This window comes from Podarcis cretensis (assembly GCF_951804945.1).
Source record: "Podarcis cretensis genome assembly, chromosome: 1".
Taxonomy (NCBI): Eukaryota; Metazoa; Chordata; class Lepidosauria; order Squamata; family Lacertidae; genus Podarcis; species Podarcis cretensis.
In genome coordinates this window covers 69,577,332-69,595,167 of record NC_137170.1, presented here as the reverse complement: position 1 = coordinate 69,595,167, position 17,836 = coordinate 69,577,332, and the positions used below count along the sequence as shown (strand labels likewise).

Sequence of the window (17,836 nt, the reverse complement as noted above, 5' to 3'; positions counted from 1 at the left end):
AAGTAGTTTCTTGCTTGGCCTCTCGTGCAAGGGAAAGAATAGGAACAACAGCAGAAAGTGATGTAGTGGCTGACCTTTTGAAAATGCGCAACACATTCCAGGATTGCAGTCTTTCTGGTTTTCACAAATCGTTCCATTTTCTCCTTTTGAGGCAGCTTTCACGCACTCACCCCAGACGCAGAGTTGATGTCCACAACACTCCACATCTCGAGAGCATTGCTTAGGAGAGAAAAATAAACACACACATGCTGAATTGGTTCTTAATCATAATGGGACACACAACATCATAAATACAGTCAATAGAACCTTGCTACAGTAACTTGCATCGGGCATGAACTTCTTCATAGACCTGCATTAAACAATCCCACTGACCTAAATTCTGAAAGTCCACACTATCACTGCATCAGTAATTCTGTAACAGCTTAAAATAAAAACATGGCGCTTGCCTAAGAAACACACCAACACAAACCACAAAGAAAAAACAGATATAGTGGGGTGACTTGCTCCTGATCAAAATGCAGCTAAGTCTGGATTATTGTAATGTGCTCTATGTGGGACGGTTCTTGAATACTTTTTGGAAGCTGGTGTAAACCAACGGCACAAGCTAGGTTTCTAAAAAAATCCAAAAGTAAAGGGGATAAAGGACACCTCTGTAAAGTACCCTACTTAGTTTATATGAATAAACCTATTTTGACTATTAGTTTAAAGGTTGGACTTAAATGTAGAATTCTGCTCCTGTGAAAAATCCAGTTATGTTTTTCTACCATGCTGAACAGGGTATTTCCTGTCATTACATTTAAGGCTCACATATAAACAATTTAAACCACATGTTTCTAATTTAAATTGAGAGCTCAGCAGGCATTTCATCAGTACTTTACCACCTTCACTCTGCTTTTCTTGTACTTAAAATAAATAGGGCTCTACCAGTCACTATTATTCACATTACCTAGGCATCACACAATCAACATAGTTCCGTTATATAACTTCAGCCTCCCTGCCAAGTTAGGAAGAGCTAGATGGGGGGAAGGGGGATGCAATGCTCACAGTGTGTTGAGTTTTGCAAACATGACACCGGTACTCCAAGCCAGAGAATTCACAGTATTTTCCTGTCTCACAGTCCTCATCAATAATGCACTCCTGAGAAAAGAAATGACATACCTTTGGTAAGTATAGAAGAAATAGTTGCTGCGATAACACCACATGCAGCTAAGATTTACTAGTAGCAGACTGGGACACTGCGGTCCTACACATTGCTTTACATAGCAAAGCTATGCGGTCAACCTATTACTTGAAAGTAAAGAATATCCTTTTGCAATCACATACAGTACATGCAGAGTTTTGCCAAACTTTGTCCCACGTCACAGAAAACAGCAAAACAATTCTGTGTTGACCTCCCTGGATGCACTCATTCAGTAACACTAGATCAATATATTGTCAGGTCATATCAAAGAGCTGCTACAAATGGTACATAAGAGTCCAACATCTTACATAGCAGTAAGTAAAAAAGTGATGGACGTATTTCAGGCTGAACTGGATTCCTAGCTGGATTCCTTTCATCAGTTTCTCAAAAGAGTACATGACTTCCCCAAAAGGTCGAACGCAAGATTTTATTGCAAAGCAGTTTATTGCGTGTTTAAATTGGACATCTTCCTTGTTTTCTAGGCTTGGGGAAGATTTCAATTTCAGACATTTTCAAAAACAAAACAAAACTAGCAGCCAGCACACTGAAGGATTAATATCTTAGAAATATTGCCATGGACCTCATCAGATGTATTCTAGCTTAAATACTTTCCAAGTACTTTTGCAGACAGTATAAGCTGCGAAATGATGTGGAAAAAGGCAAAGAGCCACTTATACCACTATAATTATATAAATGGTTATAGTGCTATACCAAGAAGAATGCTGAAATCGCGAATCATAAGAATGCTTCCTCCTCATTTCTTGGCTATGTAGTTGGCACCTTACTGACTTATAAGTCATGCTGACTATGGAAATCAATGGACTTAAATTACTTGAGACCATTGACTTCAATGGGTCTATCCAAAATATGATTAATGTTCCATATCACTCTTAGAGTACAGAGCTGTGCTTAACAGGAGTGCGCCTAAATTAGGCTTGATACAACTAATATTTTAACAACTCACTGTATTAAAATAGAACCACTCTTTGCTGTAGGGGTCATTGGGCCAGTGTGTGCATTTTGAATTTTAAGAAAGTGTTGTGGGTACCAGCCACAAATGGAGGGGCACTGCATGACACAAAGTGGTTGCCGTGGTAGCATGACATAACAAAAGGCATACACCCCTCCATTAGCCATCCCCCAATTAATGGGAAAAAACACCTGCATCTAGGACTGCCAACAGGATTTCCTGGGGGAGGTACTCTGTATGTGGATTGGGCCTCCTGCACCCTCACCCCACATCTATTGGCAACAACTGCTGCTTATGTACCTATATTTACTTAGCCTAGCCTACCTCACAGGGCTGTTGCAAAGATAAAGGGGGGGGAGGGAGGATAATGTACACAACCTTGAGCTCCTGTGTGGGGTGAGTAGCAAGGTAGAAACATATAATATCATTCACAGATAATGTTGAGAAAGCAAGAAAAGCAGTTTTCTTGCTTTAACAGCAATGTTTCACTGTCTCAACAAACAGTATTTCATTGTCTGACTCAGTCCCTTTGTATCTGCAGTGGGCAGACTGTGGTACAGTTTAATCTCAAAACAAAACAAAAAAACGAAAACGAAAGAAAGAAAGCTTGAAGTTCCAAAACAAGTTAGTTGTCAAGAACTGCCAACTTTCCACACTGATTACAAGTCATGCTTGATTAGAGAGGCCTGTGAATTTTAAAATATAAGGCGGCAGGGAACCCCCTTTGAGTTTGTCAACGTCCTTCAGAATAAGTCCTGATTCTGAGCAGCTAAACTCACCTTATATTAGAAGCTTGTTTAAATGAGTCTCAGATTCCAAGAGCAGCAACTTTGGCCTCAAGAACCCAGAATTCAAGACTTACCAGTCACAATGGATTGTACACTCTTCTTATGCTAGGTGGAATTGTGTTTTCAAATGCTCTCTTTTATGAGGAAAAGAACACTTGTGTAATTCTATGAAATAGACTGCATTAAATTCTGATAAGCTATATAAGCTGCCTATAAGGTAGTCAACATGAAAGCAGTTCACAAGCGCTTGAGATTTTGACTAACAAGACTTGACGTCAACTCAGCCAGAAAACTCAGTTTCCCTCACTGGGATCCAGGCTGCTTTCTTTTGCATTATCTTGTACAAAAATAAATTGTAAATTGCACCAAAACTTTGTATGTAACCTTCATCTACATCAGGTCTGCTTTTGCTACTATATAAAGTAACTTTTAGAAAATACTTGAAGAGCTGCAAATAGACAAATGTGTTCTATAGTGCATGCAGCTTCTCTATGCCAACAACTTATTTAAAGCTATGATAGGTATCCATGGGAAATCTGACTTGGAGAGTCAGAGATCAGGGAGAGATGGGGAGAGGGCTGACCCTAAGTCTATAATCTATCTACTTGGCAGACATAGTAAATGCACAACTGTGAAGACTGCACATTCTCTATCTGTAGTAACTGAAAAGAGGAGAAAAATCTTGAGGGAAAATGTTCTGTCTTGTCAGGGAGATTCAGAATTGTAAGTTTATGTTTTTATTCATTCAGGTTTTACATAATTTTATTAACGTTTGCGTAAATTCCATTTCCTTTTAGTATTTCTTTAAAGTGGGACTTTTTTAAAAAAGGGTCATTCTGCACTATGCCAGAGAAGTTCAGCACTTTCAGGCTTGTCTAGATTTAGTTTTACGTATGTGGGTCTGAATTACCTTCTACTGATGTTACCTTGTGTCATGCAAGAAGGATTCATACAGAGCCACCTTACATAACTAATTTTTAATACGTTTTGACTTAAAGGTCTGGCCTACATTATCTTCTGTTGTTGCAAGCTGCATCAGAACTTTCCATGACTCACCACTGAGCTGTGCTTATGAAACACTCTTTCTAAAAAGCAAACTGTCTCTCAACTAGTGTTGTGGAGCATTATGGAAAATTGTGGGAGAATTTGTTCTCTCCTTTGAACATTAGAAGCGCTTAGTGTTCCAGGGACAGATGAAGGCACTGCATATGCAAGATCTGTCAGACTGCATTCTTGGTATTCAAGAATACTTTGGGTCCAGGCTAACTGAAACATCAACTACCCAAGAAAACCTGGTTGTTTTCTACTGGTCTTGCAACTTCTATGGCAGAGATGGGAAATGCACGGCCCTCTGGATGTTGTTGCACTCCAAGTCCCATCTGTTCCAGCAACAATGGGCAAACGCCAGCGATGATGTGAATTCAACATCTGGAGGACCATAGGTTCACCTTTTTTCCACTGGAATGTTTCCAAGTGCAACAGAACTACCATGCAGATTTTTGTCATGCATTATTTTGACAGGACGAAGGAAAAGCTCAGATCCACAGTGAATAAAATATTGGTTTGATGGCAGTATTCTTCTGGATCGCCTTCCTGACAACAGCTAGCAGTGACTCAGCCTTCCAGAAAGCTCAAACACTCATTAGCAAAATATGCTGAAAAAAACCCTTGAAAGTCTTAATCAGAAAAAGGGAACAAATAAGATTTTATCTAGCTGACATAAAAAGCTTAACTTTATCCAAGTAGTTCCAGTTTATATTAGTCATTCCTCTATGCTTCTTTCTCATGCACTCACTGGATTCAGCTAGACTGAGAGGAGAAGATAACACAAACACACACACACACACACACAAACACACACACACACACACACACACACACACAGCCTAGTTCACCCCCATCAGCATTTACTTATTGTGCATTCATGGACCTGATCCATGTGTGGTGTGGGAGCTTCTTATTTAGGGCAATGAGATTTGATAGAGTTCTATCTTAAGTTCATTTATTGCACTGGGTCTACTCTGGGCTTGACTTAGTTTGCTATCACCTATATGCTTTAAAATTTCTACTGTGCTTTCATGGTTTGGTTTGGTTTGGTTTGGTTTGGATTGGTTCTGTTTTATATTGCTTTGTTTTAGTGGATTATCAGTCCCCCTTGGAGTGAACTACTGCAGGCTAGGGCATTTTAACAAATTAACAAACCAAACAACCTATAACTCAATTTAGCGTGCCAGCATTCTTTTTGATGGGCTATAGCAGCTGCAGGTTGCAATATTGTTTACACCTGCTGATTTGATTTGGGATAAGCAATAAGCAGCAAATGCTTAGTACATGGAAACTGAAGTGTCATCTTCCCACATCTATCTCCATCACATCATGAATATACTGCATGAGCCAAGAGCTTCCAGCACTTCTGTATCATCCCACTCACCATACTCCCAGTTTATACCCATAAATTTTCAAAAGCAGGTGACATTTTATGCTTTCCCCACCCTTTAACACTGGACAGAGACAATGTTTTCCAAAAGGCTAAAGACTCGTAGGTAAGACTGCAGACACAGAGGCTATGGGACTTTGCTTCTTAGTGCACCTCTTCTGGGGAATTTCTTCTAAAGCAATTCTAGTAACTTACGTTCCCAAAGACAAGGCCTTGCAACTAGGGGGCTAATGTTTTATATCGTCCAGTATATGTTAGGACTTGAAGCCAGGAACAGATGCCCAGCAGCCTAGCTTTATACATTCAGATGCTTAGCATACAACAAGAGGGTTTTTCTCAGACTTCTGGTAAGTTTCTTCAACCCAATACAAATTGACTAAGGAATGACACGCACCAACATTTAAAGCACAAATTTAATTGTTTTACCTGCTGGCTCTTTATTCTTGTTGCTTTTTAGAATTATCATATTTTAATATTCTTTTATTAGCTGCCTTGCACTTATGTAGGGTAATATGTAATTTAAGTATTTTAAATAAAGTATATTTACTAGTAACGCCAGTATATAAGCCTGCACCGTCTTCAAGGCTGCATCATCACTTATTGCTATCAATTATCTTTTGAGGCTTTCCAATATTTGTTTCAGAATTCCTCTGATCGAAAACAAAACAAACATGGATTATGATCCACAATTTCAAAGCAAGAAAAGCTCTATAAAATTAAAAGTATACATTGCTCCAGACTGAAAATCTGAGAAATTATTTTAAACTTTGTCAATATTAAATGTAGGTTTAAGAAAATACCCAAGTGGCACCACAATGGATAGCCACAATTTATTCAGCTCCATCAGCTCACAGCTCAAGTTCATGAAACTCTTGGATGAAAGCCTAATATCCATCTTAGTGCCATCAATCGCAGCTGAAATCTGAGTAAGGAAGAGTTGGTCTGAGTATGTAAATGGCGCCTCTTCAACAACACAGCACCTTCCAAGAACTGGACTCTGGTGCCAGTACTGGCAAAAAGCCCAGTTCCTGTTCTAGGGACTAGGAATAGATATTTTCACTTGGGGGCCAGAAAGGACATCAACTGAGCTGTCACCAAAATGGGAGTGTGAAATATGCTCTTTTGTGAGGGGAGTTCTAAAATAAGGCTTTGCTTCTATTATCTTTGTGTCCATGTTATTTAAAGTAACATTTTAAAAGCTATATGGATTTCAAACGGCTTTTCTTCTAAAAGCACGAGACTTGGGCAGTTTTTTCAACCGCTGTATTTAATGTCAGCTAGAATTTTACCTACTAATAGCAAAGCAAGTCAGAGGAGGGAATAAGCCAAAAATCACAACAGAAGATTTGTCCTCCCCTGAATGATGTCATGGCTCAGGTATCAAGTGACCTGATGGTTTTAACTCTGGCCTAGCTAATGGGATGCACAGTGACAAATACCTTAGCAGAATGCAAGCACGGTACAACATAACCTTTGTGCAAACTGGGCAAGTCGGACTACAATGCGTGCAGGATTTGCCAAAAGTTTGCATGCCATTCACACATGTTCCTGAGGCACAACATTGTCCCCACGCCACATGGAGAGACATGGTAGAAACAAGCACCTGAACCTTGTCTCTAGCATGAAGCACATTATTTACTTCAGTTCTCTGCATGAGGCACACAGCAGTCTATAAATATGAATCACTGAAACAAATGGACCATCCATCAACCCTAACAGTTTAGCCATTGGGCGCTATCCAACTGAACAGTTCCACTACTTTGGGCTCTGCACTGGAACTACTTCTCCCCGCCCCCATGCCTGCTCTGGAGGAGTGAGAGAACACCAGGTTTTTTTTGTGGGGGCAGAGAGACAAGAGGAATGGATACTGCCCATTATATACAGCACTGAACATCTTTGTAAAGTTAGGAGTTTGTCTTCACTTTTCAAAAGCAGAAGTCACTTACATGATTCCTTTTGCTCTCTCCTTCCCGTATTGATGTAATAATAGTTTCAGAATAGCTAGTCGATCCAGTCTTGTTATCTGTGGCCTAATATTGCAAATAAACACAGTACATTAAATCAATATTTTAAATTCATTTCAGTTAAACAGAGATATGGGGTGTTTCTAATCTCCATGTATTAATCCCTATTTTTTTAAAAATACCCATTATTTTGAACTATCATCAAGGAAATGATACAAATGAAAGATATGAGGGGCACACATTTTTTAAAAAAGAAAGCATGAAATTTACTCCTTACTATGTAAAAATATTTGGAATGCTTTGTTCACCAAACATGCAACAGAAATGGAGGGCAGTGTTGCAGTCCAAGGCCGTAAACATTGTAGGAGCATCTCTAGACTACTTTCCACAGACCTCAAGGAGAGTCAAAAGGAGGCTACCAATGTAACTCTATGCATACTTACTTGGGAGTAAGCCCCACTGAACACAATCACACTTATTCCAAGTAGACTTGCATAGGATTATACTGTAATAATACATTTCTGCTCAGCTTGTCTACACCCAGCTCCTTCACACTAAATATGCCTTTTTCAATGCCTTGACAATTTCCCTTCCATATACGTTGGCTCAGACCACTGAAGCTTTTATAGGCAATAAGCCAACACCTTGGCCTGGGCCCAGATATTGGAAATGGACAAAAGTTACTTTACTATATTGTTAGCACATGGGCAGCATGATTCTGCCAGCGGCTGTAAACTTTCAACCAGCCTTCCAGGGGCAGTACAGTGCAAAAGGTATTATAGAAATCCTATTGTTACCACGGCACAGACAATATAAATTACAGACAAAATGCAGCTCTTTACCTTATTAATTTCTTGGTGACTATGTATGGTTTTATTTCCAATTTTTGTATCTGTGTCCGATTCATTGTGGTAGTTGGCAGGTAGCTTCTCAAAGTCAACTTCTATCCTTTTAGAACCTTCTTCCTCTGCCTCCATCTAGCAAAATCATGATCAAAACAAGTAATAAATACTAGACAGCATCTAAAGCAATTATTAATTATAGGCAGCACTCAACAAATTATGTATATTATTGGAGACTCTACATTCTGCCTACATCAATGTGACCTGGCCCCGATCCCATAACTGTCCAGAAAACAAAGTAACTCCCACTAAAAAAAATAGCCTTCAAAGAGGGCAAGGACACAGTTATTTGCAAAAATAATATCCATGACAGACAGCCACAGACAATCAGCTCCAAGGACTGTGAGTACTAACTTAAACAATCAATTAGCTTCAAGCACTGACAGCTGACTCCCAAGAGTTACTCTCAGAATGCTGACCATTGACAGCAGCAGCCATGTCCAAACCTGGCCAGCAGCATCAATGCTCCCCACACTGCTGTAATTTTACTTGCCTTCAGAGCAAACAAAGTAGTCTTCTGGTCTTTGCATGCCCTGAAATGGACCTGAAATGCAGGGTTGGGGCTGAGGGATTTCTTGTTTACTTATCTGATTGGCACACACTGTGGGTCTTAAGCTAGCTAGTCTCTGGGTCCGACAGGTTTGCATGCCCTGAAAGAGTTGTGCAACTAATCTGACTGTTCAAACATGGTGGTTCATTTTGATGGCTGAAGCAGGCTGTCAACTTTGCTGAATCTTCATTCTAGGAAAAGCTACACCTGTACATCTGCCTCCCCTGCAGCTTTAAAAGCACAAGAACCCTGTGTGGAGAAAATGTGCTAATCACAATCTAAACACTGGGAGCAAGTCCTACTGCATTCAGCAGGGCTAGATTCTAAGTAAACATGCACCGGACTAGAACTGAGTATTGCAAAATAATTTCCTTCCTAAAGACAATGTTTGCTGCCTTTTCCATAGGAACGATGTATTATTCCTGCATGTAATGACTAATTATATTGTGATGATTAACAAAACCCTATGCATTCTACTCTGAGGTAAGTCCTGTGGGGCTTACTTTCATGTCAGCATGCACAGGACTACAGCCTTGCAGGACTTCAACTACCAATAGCTCTGCTTCTTGTTATCCCTGACTCTGACTCTGCATATGGTTGTCTGCTTTGTCCTCCACACCACCAGCCACCACTGGCTAATACTACAGGTGGGCGGCTCACAGCATATATCAAAACATACAAAAACATCAAACATTAAACATGTCCTGATACAGGGATGCCTTCAGATGTCTTCTAAATGTCAGATAGTTGTTTATTTCCTTGACACTTGAAGGGAGGGTGTTCCACAGGGCGGGCACCACTACTGAGAAGGCCCTCTGCCTGGTTCCCTGTAATGTCGCTTCTTGCAGTGAGGCAACCAGCAGAAGACCCGAGGAGAAGGACCTCAGTGTCCGGGCAGAATGATGGAGGTGGAGATGCTCCTTCAGGTATACTGAACCGAGACCCTTTAGGGCTTTAAAGGTCAGCGCCAACACTTGAATTGTGCTCACTGGGAGATAGTGAAGATACTTTAGGACTGGTGTTATATGGTCCAGGCAGCCACTCCCATTCACCAGTCTAGCTGCTACATTCTGTATTAGTTTTAGTTTCCAGGTCACCTTCAAAAGTATCCCAACATAGAGCGCATTGCAGTGGTCCAAGTGGGAGATAACCAGAGCATGCACCACTTCGGCGAGACAGTCTGCAGGCAGGTAGGGTCTCAGCCAGCATACCAGGTGGAGCTGGTAGACAGCTGTCCTGGACACAGAATTGACCTGTGCCTCCATGGACAGCTGTGAGTCCAAAATGACTCCCAGGCTGTGCACCTGGTCCTTCAGGGGCACAGTTACCCTATTCATGACCAGGGAGTTCCCCCCACCTGCATGCCCTCTGTCCCCCAAAAACAGTCTTGTCAGGATTCAAGCTCAATCTGTTAACCACCAACCATCCTCCAACCGCCTCCAGGCAGTTAAGCAACTGAATTGTGCCACCAATAGGAATCCATTGCAGATTTAAACATAACCTACTGTGTAGCCTTTGGAATTAGAAAACTAAGTATGAATTATACATGGCTTTAGGAACATAACCCCTGCACAAGTTGAGGGCTTACTGTAAACGCAAAGTTATCTAGTCCCATTTGGGTATTTGATGTGTGCTAGAGCAGTGTTTCCCAACCTTGGGCCTCCAGCTGTTTTTGGACTACAACTCCCATCATCCCTAGCTAGCAAGACCAGTGGTCAGGGATGATGGGAATTGTAGTTCAAAAACAGCTGGAGGCCCAAGGTTGGGAAACACTGTGCTAGAGTGTGTGGTATACAGATATAAAATGTAACGTAATACTTCTCCTGTCCAGCCAAACCTAGAAATGCTGCAATTTATAAAAATGTTCGTGTGACAATTTTTTTCCAGAGAAGGAAAAAGACAGACACACCCGTTCATGGGAAAGAAAAGGAAAGAGAGACAAACAGAATTAGTTCACTGATAAGAGATTGTAAAGACTACTGCACTGAAAGTTCTCTTTTCCTTTGTTTGCTACTATTTCGTTTGTCGGAGAAGTCAGTTTGCTGTGCTTTTGTTATCGCTTGTTAAGGGAAGAGAGTAATCCACCCCTCCTCTTCAATTATTTGCCTATTCCTGTACTTCCCAAGATAGATGTTTGAACTGTCCTAACACATTAGAACTATGGAACTAAGAAACTGTGTTATGTTTGCTTTGAGCAAACAGAAGGCAAACCTATAATCAGGCTAGAGCAGATGGCTAAATGCATTCTCAAGTCAACTTCACCACCCACCTATATTGCAATCTAGAACCAGCCCAGTCATTAGGCAGGGTGAGGCGCTGCCTCAGGTGGCAGAAGTACCCCAGGTGGCACCCCCATGGGTACCCTGCCTGTCCTGCTGCCTCCTCCAGTGGTGCATGTTTTTGGCAAATCTTGACCAAAATTGCACAGGATATCACCCCAGATCACTGCAATCTTGCCTGAAATTGGTGCTGATGGTGGTGGCACTTCACCACCAGCAGTGTATGCAACAGGGTGCAAGGTAGTGGCAGGAGCAGGTATGGAGGTGGCAACATCAAGTGGCAAAACAGGAGATGCTACCCCTGTTGCAATCACAATCACTTCCAGGAGGCTCCACTAGGGGCTATTCAAAAACAGGAGTTGGGACTTGTGAACAAGCTTTTTATATCATTTCTGGTAGGAACCACAGGTATGATTAGAAGTGAGAGAAATTCAATATTCATTCCCACTTCATGAATAAACAGATTAGCCATGTCCTCTTATTCCGCTCTCAGTGTACTCATGGTGATAGATTCAGACCAGTTTAAGCTATTGCAAGTCCAGAATTCAGGGCAAGGAGGTGTTCACATAACCAGGGATCAGGTCTTAACACAAACGGCATGCCAACCCATATGAGTTTATTGGCAGCACAGATTATTACTGAACAGATTAAGGATGGAATTCAACATACTACTAAGGAGACCATTCCATCAGTGCAACTGTTCCTGTTTGCCCAATGGAGTGACAGCCCTTCCCTTTCCACCATGTGCAGTTCTGAAGATTTTCAAGACCCTCCAGAGCAGTTTTGGGGGAGGAGGTACACAGGTGGAGAGGGGGAAAGCCCTGTTATGCTAGTGGGATTCCTTGCTCTGGCTTCAGCTAGCAGAATGGGCTAACTGGGTTGGCTCTTATTTTCCAAATAAGAGTCAAACTCTACTCATGAATAAACACTCCCATCTTCCCATGTGCATAAGTATACTGTTCAGTTCTTCAGCACAAAGGACACAGACTCTGTTCAGGGTTGCAGCAATTTTAACAATGTATGTCACATGTTCAACTTTAGGGAAAGCATGTGATGTGTTATAAATCAGAATTGTAGTGTTGGGTGGACATTGTTTATATTCCTTACCAAGTCTCCTTTCCATTTACTACTATCACTTACATTCTTGTGTGCTGAAATATCCAAAACCAAGCTACAGTGTTATGGAAAAAGGAAAAGTGTTCTTACTGTGTAAACCTAATACACTGAAGGATCATATGATGGAAATTCTGGCATATGCGTAATGATACTTAGCTGTTCCTACATTACAGGAAACTCTTCCTAGAGGTCTGTTTTCCGTTGAAATGGGAGTTCACACATTATAAAGAAAAGTATTTAGCAGGGGCCTAATCACATCCAGAATATATAAAGTGCAGGCAACAAAATCATTTCTGTTTCATCTGCTGTATGACACATCTTTGAATTAAAGGTGTAGTTTGTCACACAGCAGAACACACATCTTTGACATAAGAATAATTTTTCGTGCTCTGTTCTACTAACAACCTACCTGACAGATCATTGCAAAGGGCTGTTAATATACCAGTTTCTGTAATGATTATTACATTTTTAGTCTTCCCATAAAATAAGTTCCCTGGTGACATAAGCAAAATAGGATTAAAACAATTGAAAAATGGAAACAAACACAAAAGGACAGAGCCAGCAGAGACTGCCATCCACAGTCAAATCACTTAAGAGTGCCAACAAAGCTTTGTAAGGAATACAAATGATGTAATCTACTCAGCATCCTATTCTAAAATAAGCTCCCAAACCCTCTAGACCAAGACAGTTACTTCCTAGTACTCTCTCTCTTTTTTTTTTTTCCAAATACATTTTTATTGAGGTTATACACATAACAAACATACAAACAGATACAAAAGAAAAAATTATAACAAAAACAACAACAACACAAAAAAGCGTCAGGATATACAAGCCAACTTTTTCCTCTCTCTAACTATACAAAGATAGATTAATCTGGCTGTTTCACAAAACAGTAAACGATTTTAAAAAACAAACAAAAAAAAAACACACGCAAAAACCACCTCCTGGACTTCCTTCCATCCTTTTGGTAAGTATCAAATATCTGCTTCCATTACGTATTTGATTTTTAATCTATAGGCCTAAATTCACACGCTGGTAGTATTGTTCTGACCCCGCCAATCACATTAAGCATTTATTCCAATATAGTTCCAGTATTTACTCCAATTATTCAGAGATTTCTGTTCATCGTGGTCTCTTAATTTACCTGTTAATTTATCAAGCTCAGCATAATTTATCATTTTAATTTGCCAATCATTTATATTGGGGATAGTTTCCACTTTCCAATATTGTGCCAATAAAATTCTCGCTGCTGTGGTGGCATAGAGGAATATCGTTCTATCTTCTTTCTTAATATCTTTACCCGTCATTCCCAGCAAAAAGGCTTCGGGTCTTTTGGGAAAAGTGTATTTAAATATTCTTTTAAGCTCATTGTAAACCGATTCCCAAAAGCCTTTCACCTTTTTGCATGTCCACCATAGATGATATAGGTCACCCTCCACCTCCCCACATTTCCAGCATTTCTTATCTTTTAGTCTATACATTTTGGCCAACTTCACAGGGGTGTGGTACCACCTATATAGCATCTTCCAAACATTTTCTCTCAGAGACATACATGCTGTAAACTTTATATTACAATTCCACAGTTCCAGCCACCTTTCAAAATCGATATTATAACCAAAGTCAATTGCCCATTTAATCATTGCCTCCTTCACCTCCTCGTCCTTTGTATACCACTCTAAAAGTATGTCATAGATTCTAGATAGGGTTTTGTTTTTACCTTCTATTACTTCTACATTGAATTTTGATTTTTTATCATCAAAACCCAACTTCTTCTTGTCCTCTTTTAGCAAGTCATTCACCTGGTGGTATTGCAACCACCCAGTGAATAGATTTTTTATCTCTTCATAAGGTCTAAGTCTTGGCCCTTGGTCTGTTTTTCTTAACATTTCCTCATAGGTGGCGTTTTTTTCCTCCATGTTTGTTTTCTTCACCGTTAAAGCCTCAATTGGTGAGATCCACCATGGGGTCTTTCTTTCAAGGAGATTTTTATTCCTTTCCCATGATTGGTATAAAGGTCCTCTAAAAATATGATTTAGAAAGCTCTTGTGGACCTTCACTTTCCCATACCAAAGGTACGAATGCCATCCGTACCAATTATTAAAGCCTTCTAAATCCAGTAGATCTCTATTCTCCAGTTTTATCCAATCTTTTAACCAAAGTATACAGGCCGCTTCGTAGTATAGACTTAGATCTGGGAGAGAAAAGCCCCCTCTTTCTTTTTTATCTATCAAAATTTTCATTTTTATCCGTGGCCTTTTCCCCTGCCAGATATACTTTGCCAAGACTCTCTGCCACTCTTTACATTGTTTTAGGTCTTTAAGTATGGGGATGGTCTGGAATAGAAATAGCATTCTAGGCAGAATATTCATTTTGACAACAGCTATCCTCCCCAAAAAGGAGAGTTTCATCCTCCCCCAAAATTCCATGTCTTTCTTTATACTCCTCCAGGTGACATCATAGTTATCCTTATATAAATTTATGTTCTTAGCTGTGACCCATATCCCAAGATACTTCACTTTCTTAACTACTGCAATTTCCGTCCTTCTCTCTAAATCTATTATTTCTTCCTTTGTTAAATTTTTAACCAACATTTTGGTTTTATTTTTATTTATCTTAAGTCCTGCCACGGCTCCAAATTCGTCAATCTTTAGTAAAGCTTCTTTTACACTCTTTTTTGGGTCTTCTAAAGTTAGTACGATGTCATCTGCGAAGGCCTTGATTTTATATTCCCTCTTTCCTACCTGCACTCCTTTTATTTCTGTTGCCCCCCTCAGTCTCTCATTCAGTATTTCTAGTACCGTTATAAACAGTAAAGGGGACAGGGGGCAACCCTGTCTAGTTCCTTTATATATACCAAAATATTCTGTTGTGGTGTTGTTTATTACCAATTTTGCCTTCTGTTCCTTGTATATTGCTTCTATCCCTCTTCTAAATTTCTCTCCCATTCCCATCGTTTCCAGACTTTTCTTCAAGAACTCCCATGAGATGTTATCAAACGCCTTTTCAGCGTCTATAAATACCAAGGCCGCTTGTCTGTCTATACTCATATCCAAATATTCAATAATATCTATCAGATTCCTTACATTTTCCCTTAATTGCCTCCCTGGAAGGAAACCCGTTTGATCTTTATGTATTTTGTTGTTCAAAACCTTTTTTAGTCTTTCTGCCATTATATCTGTGAATAGTTTATAATCATTATTTAATAATGAAATTGGCCTATAGTTTTTCACTTCCAGAGTATCTGCATCTTTTTTAGGAATCAAAGTAATATATGCTTCCTTCCAGGTGTTCGGGATCCTTCCTTCCTTTAATATATTATTCATCAATTCTCCTAGCACTGGGGATATTTGGTTACTTAATGTTTTATAATATTTGGCCGAAAGGCCATCTGGCCCTGGGACTTTCCCACTTTTCATCCTTTTAATAGCCTTTTTTATCTCTTCTTGAGTAATTGTCTGGTCTAATATCTCATTTTCTTCTTTTGAAATTCGTTTTAGGTGATGCACTTGTAAAAAGTGGTCTATTTCTTGCTTTGTTTCCTTTCCTCTTTTATATAAATCCTTGTAATATTTTTGAAATATCTTTCTTATCTCTTTTGGCTCTTCCACAATCCTTTCTCCTTCCCTTATCCTACTAATCGTATTTTGTTTTCTTCTTTCTCTTATTTGCCACGCCAGGTATTTTCCTATCTTATTTGCTGACTCAAACGTTCTCTGATTCATCATTTTAATTTTCCATTCTACCTCTTGGTCGATTATTGTAGAAAATTTAGCTTGTAATATCTTTATATTCTGTTTTGCGATCTCCTCATTGGGGTTGATAGTCAACTTTCTTTCATTTTCCATAATCTGTGTTAGGATCTGTTCCTTCTTTGTCTCTTTTTCTTTTCTTACTTGACTATTTTTCTGTATTAAGAAGCCCCTCATAACTGCCTTTCCTGCGTCCCACACAGTCTCTATAGCAATTTCCCCATTTAAATTCCATTTAAAATAGTCTTCTATTGTCTCTATTGCCTTATTTACAATCTTCTGATCATTAAATAAAAATTCATTCATCCTCCATCTAACCGTTCGGATATCTCTACCTTTTAGCTCAATGGAGACCGCATTATGATCAGATATAGTTCTTGGAAGAATTTCCGATTTAGTTAGATTTTGAGTTAGTTCCTTCGAAATCCAAATGCTGTCTATTCTCCCCCAACTCTGATTTGGGTTTGAGAAGAAAGTATATTGTTTTGTAGTGGGGTTTTTAAGTCTCCACGCATCAATCAGTCCCAGATTTTTTACCATATCAAAGAAGGATCTCGGTAATTTACCTTCCTTCTTCTCCTGTTTTTTTGTTGACTTATCTAGGTTTGGGGACACCACCCCGTTAAAGTCACCCATCAATATCATTTTTTGGTCCATCCATTCCATCAATTTGTCTCCTAATTCCAAATAAAAGGCTGATTTTTTATCATTTGGGGCATATATTCCCACAACAATTATTTTTTCTCCCTGAAACACCATTTGAACAATGACTACTCTCCCTTGGTCATCTTTGTATAATAATTGTGGATCATATTTTTCCTTTATGTATATTACCACTCCTCTTTTCTTCACTCTATCTGATGTCACAAAATCTATTCCCAATCTCTTATTGCTTAGTAATCTCTTATGCTTATTTATTATGTGCGTCTCTTGGAGACATATTAAGTCACAGTTCGTTTTCAGTAATATGTGAGTAATCTGATTCCTTTTATTTTTATTGTTCAGTCCATTCACATTCCAGTTTAGTATTTTTAATGCCATCTGTTATATACTATTTAATTAACTTATTAAACCTATGTACAATTTAGTGTTCTTTGTCTCCTTCCTCTAGTTCTTCTCTTTCTCCTATTGAGCTCTCCTCTCTTTCTTCTTCTTCACTCCCTCCTTTTTCTTCTCCTTGCTGGTTCTCTACCTCCTCCTCCCCCATCATTTTCCCCAGGTCCTTCTCGTATCTCCTTGCAAATTTTTGAAGTTCTGAGATAGTGGACAGTTTAAACTTTTTTTCTTTGAAATAGAATGAAATACCTTCCGGAAACTCCCATCTATACAAGATCCCATTTTTCTTCAGTTGATTTGTTAATTTTTTATATGGGTCCCTCCTTCGAAGAAATCTCGAAGGAATCTCTTTGTAAATAATAATTGGGTTTTCTTCAATATATAACCTTTTGACATAGTTCTGTTTCAAAATTTCGTTTCTTATCTCCAATGAGTTAAACATGGCTATTACATCTCCTGGCAATTTTTTCCCTCTGGCCTTGGCCGATTTTGTTCTTATTCGAAATATGTTTACCAAGCAATGGTTTATTTCTTCTTCTTTTCTATCTAGCCATATTGCCAGCTCTTTCACCACTTTAACTCTAATATTCTCATTTAAATCCTCTGGTATTCCTCTAAGTTTTAGGTTAGATTGATTTTGACGCATCTGCGTCATAGCCATGTTGTCCAACAACTCTTCCTGTGTTGCTCCTATTTCTTTAACTTCTAATCTAATCCTGTCCATCTCTTTCCTACTGTCTTTCGTGTCCTTTTGAACCCTTTTCACTGAATCCTCCAAAACCTTAGCTTTTACCGAGAGATCCTTAACTTTCCCTTTCAGTTCCCCTACCACTTCCTCCAATTTT

General features: G+C 39.3%; 2 protein-coding genes across 5 annotated transcripts in view; one reads left to right on the top strand and one right to left on the bottom strand.

Annotated features, from left to right (window-relative positions):
• Positions 1-10,509, top strand: part of USP47 (ubiquitin specific peptidase 47) — a 64,530-nt gene extending 54,021 nt beyond the window's left edge. Inside the window, exon 27 of the mRNA XM_079965737.1 lies at positions 10,431-10,509. Coding sequence (XP_079821863.1) covers positions 10,431-10,494 — 64 coding nt within the window. The 3' untranslated portion in view covers positions 10,495-10,509. The remainder of the gene's footprint in view (positions 1-10,430) is intronic.
• The window catches only part of DKK3 (dickkopf WNT signaling pathway inhibitor 3), a 31,931-nt gene that overhangs the window by 5,907 nt on the left and 8,188 nt on the right, over positions 1-17,836 (bottom strand). For all 4 annotated transcript variants that reach the window (XM_079966841.1, XM_079966843.1, XM_079966842.1 and 1 more), the window contains exons 3-6: positions 8,182-8,316; positions 7,322-7,405; positions 1,045-1,137; positions 75-219 (exon numbers count right to left, since the gene is read on the bottom strand). In XM_079966841.1, coding sequence (XP_079822967.1) covers positions 75-219; positions 1,045-1,137; positions 7,322-7,405; positions 8,182-8,316 — 457 coding nt within the window. The remainder of the gene's footprint in view (positions 1-74; positions 220-1,044; positions 1,138-7,321; positions 7,406-8,181; positions 8,317-17,836) is intronic.